This window comes from Meleagris gallopavo, chromosome 1 (assembly GCF_000146605.3).
Source record: "Meleagris gallopavo isolate NT-WF06-2002-E0010 breed Aviagen turkey brand Nicholas breeding stock chromosome 1, Turkey_5.1, whole genome shotgun sequence".
In the NCBI taxonomy this organism is placed as follows: domain Eukaryota; kingdom Metazoa; phylum Chordata; class Aves; order Galliformes; family Phasianidae; genus Meleagris; species Meleagris gallopavo.
This window is the reverse complement of record NC_015011.2, coordinates 65063528-65071145: the sequence shown is the minus strand read 5'-3', so window position 1 is coordinate 65071145 and position 7618 is coordinate 65063528. Positions and strand designations below refer to the sequence as shown.

The following is a 7618-nucleotide window of genomic DNA, read 5'->3' as shown; positions in this document are numbered from 1 at the left end:
TCACTGGTGGCCAGTTAATTCCATGGTGCTTTGACAAGCGCAGACTGTTGCCCCAGTGGCTACTCAGCAGCTCGGGAACGAAAACCTATTAGTAATTCTAGTTATCTTTCCTAATCAAACGTAGCCCTCTTTTCCTACCCCACTTAAGACAATTAGCAGCCAAACATTGTTTCTGCAGCTGCTGGCTTTTCAGAAGACCAGACCACTGCGCACTTAAGATTGAATAAGAAACTTAAATGAAGGAGTGCTGTCAACATCGGGGAAACTAGCATTGCTTTATGATCCACTGAAGTGAAATGTTCAATCAGCAGTGACCTTGGATATGGGTAGCATAGAATCATAGAATCATTAAAGCTGGAAAAGACCTCTACAATCATCTAGTCCAAGAGACAGAGGGAAGTGTGACCTTTTATTGAATAAACCTTCTGGCTGCACATGCCTGGGACTGTGTGCCATGGCCTGAGCAACCCAATGGGGCCTGTGGGAAGACATGTCCCAGACACCAGTGATTGTTGTGAAACGCTGATGCCAAGCACATGAGATGTGGGGAGGAATGGAAGAAGCAGAGGTGCTGGGGAAAGCCCAGAAAAGTGTGCTGGGACTGGAGTGCCATTGGCACCTGTGCAGCAGGTGAGGCCAGCTCATTGTGATGACCAAGCAACGGATGGCGGATCACTGTGGAACGGGTGGTGATGCCTGTGAGTGAAGGTGAGGACATGGCCAAGCGATGGTTTGTGACATCTCTGTGCAATGGATTGTGACTGCTCAGCCCACCCGGCTTGAACGCGGGTGCAGCAGCCCAGCCCATCAGTTCGTGTCTGGCCTCCAACCGAGCGTGTGTGCGAGGACTGGAGTGTGGACAAGGCGAGCTTTGGAGCTGAAACGTGCTCTGGGTGCTGCTTGCGCAGCTCTCAGTGGCCGTCTCAGAGCCACTTGTGCTTTGCCCGGACCCTGCAGCAGCAGGCAACTGGGACATTGCAGAGCGAGACGTGCAGCAGTGCAGGTAGGCAGCATGGCAATGCCTCATGCTGGCAGCTGGGGGGATGCTTCTTGAGGGACCCTCGCAGGGTTTTCCCCAGCCCTGCCTGGCTCAGGCAGCTGGGGCTGCGCAGGGTGCACTTGCAGCAGCAGAGGCGAGTGGTGCAGGTCACGGCCCCTGCAGCAGCAGGCGGGGAACAGAGACCGGGAGGGTTTCTTACTGAGGGACTGGGGCATCACCGCTGCCTGCCCACGGGGCAGCAAGTGACTGTGGCCTCTCTTGTCTCTTTTGCAGTTTGTAATACCTTCTGCCTGCTGCAGCATCAGTGAGGGGAGCAGCTTCCCGACCTCAGCTCTCCCCAGCCCACCGCACAGCCCGGGGCCATGGACGTGCCATCCAACTGGACCTGCCCCGTCTGTGGGCAAGGTCGGGAGGATGTCGCCCATGTGACCCCCTGCCAGCACCAGCTTTGCTACGGCTGTGCCATCTGGTGGGCCAAGCAGAAGCCGAGTTGTGCCGTGTGCGGGCACAAAATAGCCACCATCCGCTACTCGGTGAGGTCGGATGACGATTATCTTGAGTGTTCCATCCCGCAGCCCACGGGACACTCAGGTGATGGCCTGCAGGATGAGCAGGGGCCTGCAGAGCCGGTGCTCATTCCACCTGAGCACAACTTCCCAGCCGAGGTCTGGGCTGCCTTTTTCCATCAACATCCGGAAGACCTCGCACCCCTGCTACAGTGGCTGCAGGAAGAGATCCGGGAGATGTCCAGCGACGACTGGTGGGAAGTGCAAGTGGGACAGTGGACCACTATGCACTTCCTTTGTGAGCACGGGCTGGACGAGGCGACCTTGGTGCGGGAGCTGCAACCCATCACCAACGGCGACGTGGCGCCCTTTGTACGGCGCCTCATCCGCACCGCCGCAGCCCTGTACGGCCCCCACATCCGCCGCCAGACGGACCAGCGGGACGGCCGTGCTGCAGGAGGGCGGGAGGACAGCCCTGCAGCCAGCCCCAACACCAGAGCCTCCCATCGGGATCTTCCTGCCTCAGGCAGCGAGGAGCTGCACGGCGGCTCCGCTGGGGGACCTGGGCACCCCGGCACCTCCAGTGCGAGCTCAGCGCAGGAGCCGCAGGAGGAGCCGGGGCAGGCAGCAGCAGCGGGCCCTTCCGCCCAGGGCAGAGGCCACTCGTGTGGGGGGCCCCGGCGCCCCCTGAAGAGGAAGAGCCGCAGCAGCCCCCAGGATTCGCCCCCACCCCGCAAGAGGCGGCCCCGGCAGCGGCGCTAGGCCGTCATCCCACTACCAGCAGAGCATGGCTCCGGCGGGCTGGGAGGCCAACATCTGCCTCTCGGCCGGCTGCTTGGAGAGAAAATAAAAATAAGTTAAAAAAAGAAACAGAAAAGGTCTCTGTGTTACTGGCAAGGCTGTTGGTGTTGCTGGCCCTGCCCATGCTGCTTTCTCCCTCTGCTGCACCTGTGGGACGGTGTAGCCTCACAACTTTATTTCCACAACCATAAACTGGCACTCATGACAGCACTAACAAAACACGTGTGGGCCCCAGGAAGTCCTTTTACAAGTTGATTTGGTCAATGATTGGGAAATGACAGACCAGAGGTTAAACTGAAACTAGCAAACCTGAAAACGTTTTCCACCCTCACCCCAAGAATTTCCACCTGACACAAACCATACAAAATCCTGCACTCACCACCGCACAGGTTTCTTTTCTGAGTAACTTCACCTTTCTCCTTCGGGGAGGCAGAAACAAGATTTAACAAGAAAGAAGTTACAATGCTGTTGTCAGAGATGTGCGGTGGGAGCTTCACTTTTCATTTGAAGTCGCTTCAGTTCTCCACTCAGAGTTTCACTACAAGTTTCTTTGGCCTGTTCACTACCCAGATACCCAGATTCTGCTTCCATTTTTGGCGGGCAATGTTTCCACTTCTACACCTCTAGCTTACCATGCAATGAGATTGCCAGAGAACATCCCAGGAGTATGGACCGGCTGCAGCATATCACTCTTCCAGGTGATTGCACATCCATCACATCTGTGGTGGAAGTGGCTGAATAATTCACAGCAGATGGAGTCTAATACGATAGACAGCCACTGTGCTGGGGAACACACCCACCTTACCTGTGCTTTATCACACGCCTCAGGTTATGAGCCAAGCACTTACACACGATCAAGCTTCGCATCTGTACCTGGCAGAAAACTGTTGGAGCGATCACAGAGAATATAATCTTCTGATCTCAATTTTCCACAAAACTACTGCAAGTGGGAAGATAAATTTTCCTCTTTGGAAATCAAGCCTAATGTCTTCCTTTATTGTTTTGGCTGGAAGAGACGCACAAAGCATGAAGCAGTGATATTTGCTCCTGGGAGTCACTGAGTATATTCAGGACAGAATAGGGACCTAAGCTATTTGGAAGAATGTAGAAGCAGCTTGATGCTGATAACAACAGAGTAACATGTATTCAAAGGGGAAAAAAAAGAAAAATTCCTCAGAGCTCACAGTATTAAAGGGGGAATGGCTTAAAAATTAAGAGGGATAGGCTTAGGTTAGACGTTAGGAAGAAATTTTTTACTCGGTGACAATGAGGCACTGGAACAGGTTGCCCATTCCTGGAGGCATTCAAGGCCAGGTTGGATGGAGCCCTGGGCACCCTGACCAAGTGGTTGTAGCCCTGTCCATGGTAGGGGGATTGGAACTAGATATTCTCTGACATCCCCTCCAACATAAGCCATTCTGTAATTCTCTGATCATTCTATTATGTAGGTATTATCGGGTGAAGGAACAGAGCCTAGTGCCATCGTAAGCTCAAAAGGATATGATGGCAACAAATACAGAGAAGTTGGGATTGCACTCTTAATTTACACTCACAAACTGGCTGAGACGCTGTCTCCTCTCCTCGGGCATGCTTTATTATGAAGCCTTGGAGCAACAGACAATACACTTGGCAATTTGAAGACCGATAAGAACATTATCCACATGTTCTGAATAGTAGCTGACATACAGGGTTATTAAGTGACTTAAAGCCACGCGAAAAGCCCACTGAAGACATGGAATTAAGCTATTTTGCTCTTCCAGTCCCACTCTGGCAATTTGATCCTCACACTAATCTTCATTGTGAAGACAGGAAGAGTGCCTTAAGTATTTCCTGCAAATCCTGATTTCCAAATCAAAGTTCTAGGGTTTGTAAAGGGAGCGCATTATGAAATCTATCTGTACATCCTCCCCAAATATTTTACTTTGGAAAAAAGGAATTAATTATTACTTCACCCCAAATAGTTAGAAAAAATACTGGAAGACTTAACAATCATCAGGGTGAAAACAGTGACATAGACCGTCTGTAATAGAAATACAAACTTATCCTCAGATACCTACTTCTCCAAAGGCAGCTACCAAGCAGTGACCTTCCAACAGCCCTGTGGCCACCGCCATCCTCCCAACTCTAATGCAGACTAAGTCAGGGGAAACAGATTTCTAGCAGCCGTTAGGTGCTGCTGGAAGCACTGCGATAAGACATACGCAAACTGTCAGATGTGGGATTAGGGAGAATTTTGTGTTGTTTCATGCTGCGAGACATCATTAAAACAGCTGCAGCCAAATCCAACACAAAGGCCTTTCTGACGTTGTCATTTCAGAGATACTCTTACAGCGTCTATCCTAATACAGGGGCAATCCTCACACCTCTAACTAGAACTTTGGAGACAGACCAGATATATTCATATACTTGCATGCCTACACATTATACCCAGGGCAGTAGGAGAGGGACAGCTCCAAGCTCTTCCATTGCTGAAGCCGACCACTTCAGGCAAGGACATTTTAGTCAGTAGTGCTAATTAAAAACATCTTGCTAGGAACTAACTGAGTAACCCAAAGTCACTTTCCCCACTTCTAAGGAGAAAAGGAAGAAAAAAAAAAAAAAGAGGCCTCTGTTTGGACAGCTTTATTTGCAGTCAGTTCTTCTGCTACTCCCAATTCAGGGAGCTGAATATCTCCTCCTTAGTGCTCAGCAGCTGCTCCTTAGGTCAGCCTCCCCGTTCCTTTTCCTCGCACAACACTCACCCCGCAGTGCCAGATGACAGCAATGTGAAGTGATATCTGTTGATCTGCATAGCCCTTGCAGAATCTTGGAAGCCATTCCAACTAGGAAAAGAGCAGAGAGCTCTTGGTTTTTGGATGAGGATGTAAAATACCAGAGATTATTGCAACAGAGGAAGGGTAGAGGAAAAGAACTGGCACAGAGTGCCCCGTTAAGACCGCAGGCTGAGTGCAACCGGTGCACTGGGACACCATCTTGCAGTAGCATTTGAAAGCTGGAAGCCATCATGTCACAAATATACTTGGCCATGACCCCGCATGACACACGTATCTCCTTCATAATGCCTCCACGGTTTGTCTCTAGGAATAGCACACCCCTAATTTGATCACATTCAGAGGACGGCTAGGAAAGTCTCAGACCACTGTGGTGTCATGTCTATGCAGACCCTCACATTCAGTTTTTCAGTTTACACTCATGCTTGTCTGCATGCTTTGACACGGAAGGAGGGACAAAAAGCCACCCTACCACCACTGCAGTGAGGAACTTCATTCTAGTTCCGTATTTTCAGGCTCTTCCTAGCAAGGCTACTCAGCCTAATGCTTCCGTTAACTAAACAAACAGTCCTGAAGCTGCAGCTTGAACCCAGAATGGGTTTGCTCCCTCTGTAGTCATTACCCCACTTGAAGCCTCTGCACAGCAGACAGGCCTTTCTGAATACTTTGTTTGCTAAGAGAGATGCCAGTTTGGCTCAGCTCGCTCTAAACCACAGCAAGAGCATCATCCACTTGACTTACTTAAAGAAAAGCCAATTGAGATCCTCTTCATCCTAAAGATGAATACACACACACATCCCTTTTCCTTCATCTCAACGGAGCTTACAAAACACAGCACCACCCCTAAGAACTAATAGTGATGCCCAAGAGCCCTGCATTCGACTTCCTTAAATGATCGCTCATCCCCATTACAGCTGGTAATCGCAAGTTGAAGGCTAGGCTGGGCTTCAGCTTTCCTTCGCTTTGTTTTGTTTTGCTTTGCTTTGGGTTTCTTGGTCTGTATCTGATCAAGAGTCTATATGCCTACAGAAGACCCTTCTGCTGCTGGAGTTTTGATCCTAAACAGTCCATGTTAACTGTAAGAATTAGAATGGTAAAAGCTCAATTCAAAGTGTAGGGTCACAATGACAAAACACTTGGCAGCAGCAGTTGCTGCCTTTAACCCTCTCTTCAAATATCCTCTCAAAACAGCTGAAGGAGGATTTTCATGTGCATGCAGGGTGGGAGCAGCTAGTTCATTTCCTGCACAGCAGGGGATTCAGCATCTTCAGTCACAGAGGAGGGCCCTGACTGCGCAAGGCACTCAGGTGGGAAGGCTCCTAGCAGTCTCTTTCTTTCTGAGTTGAAACTATGTCTAAATACTGCCTGGTGATCAAGTAAGCTTGTGACTCTCATTACATTTACTGTTTCCTGAAGGAAGAAGGTGTGCGGAGGCCTTGATTCACTGCCTTTAAAATGTTCTTGTAGGGACTTCAATCCCTTGTCCTGTCCTGGATCATGTTCTTAGAAGAAGACAGTGGATACTCTTTTTCTCAAAAATTACCTCAACAGGAATTTGGGAGACAGAACAGCATTTGCCAGAAGGAATGAGGACAGGTGCTGGGCGCATCAACATGGGAGCTTGTAACAATTTGGGAGGATAAAAGGAAAGGGAACATGAAACTAGATGACCCTGTGGTCCTTTTCAACACTGGCCATTCTGTGATTCAGTGATTCTAAGATTCTATGATGCTATGAGTGGTCTGACGATCTGTGGTTTTCAGCTGTACATCCAGAGGCACTGGAGCTGCTCTTGCTGCAGGTATATTCTGCTGCATCCATGGTTCTGTTTGGGTCTCAATTATCACATCCCCACAAGGATTGTTCCTCGGCCATAAGATTGGAGACCACTGGGACATGGAAGAGATTGCTCATCTCTGCATCAAAGAAGTATGATGTCACTCAAGAGTGCTTGAGTCTCTGAGCTGAGAACCTGGCTCTGTTTCATCCCTCGGAAACCCATCTGTGCTGGGCTGCTGTGGAGGTGCCCACTACCTCCCAGCTCCAGAAGAGACACCTGCAATGGATTGACCTGCAGTAGCACAGCATTTAGCCATCTGTCAGGCATCAGGATTTCTTCTTCACGTTGCTATCACATGTTGTACCAATCCACTGTCATCTACCTTACGACATACTTTACGTACTCCAATTTACAGCATATGCACTGTGGAATTACTTTAAGAATATAGATAGACAATGGAGATGCCCATCGAGAGGCCATGTGCTTGTGTTCTCAGTAAAAACAATTAAGTTGAACCCTGCTGGAAACTCTCCCTACAGCGGATGCCCCAGGAGTCAGCAACGCGCAGACTTCTTTGAAGTGCCGTGTCTTAACAGGGTCTTAAGAGCCAGTTTCAAGACAACCCTCTCACAGACACAAAGCACCAGCCATGAAGCAGAATACAAGACATCAGGCATCGCATGACATCAGGTAGCACATTTCCATTTATTTGCCTTTCTTCAAGAACTCTTAACTCACCGTTGAGCAAAGGAGTGCATAC

General features: G+C 49.6%; 1 protein-coding gene across 1 annotated transcript; it reads left to right on the top strand.

Moving 5' to 3' along the window:
- Window positions 1-381: 381 nt before the first annotated feature.
- LOC109368277 lies at window positions 382-3842 on the top strand. The gene is made up of 2 exons (XM_019616541.2): window positions 382-1003; window positions 1274-3842. Exon 2 carries the CDS (start codon window positions 1363-1365, stop codon window positions 2266-2268), a length of 906 nt encoding a protein of 301 aa, XP_019472086.1. The 5' UTR covers window positions 382-1003; window positions 1274-1362; the 3' UTR covers window positions 2269-3842.
- Window positions 3843-7618: the final 3776 nt, after the last annotated feature.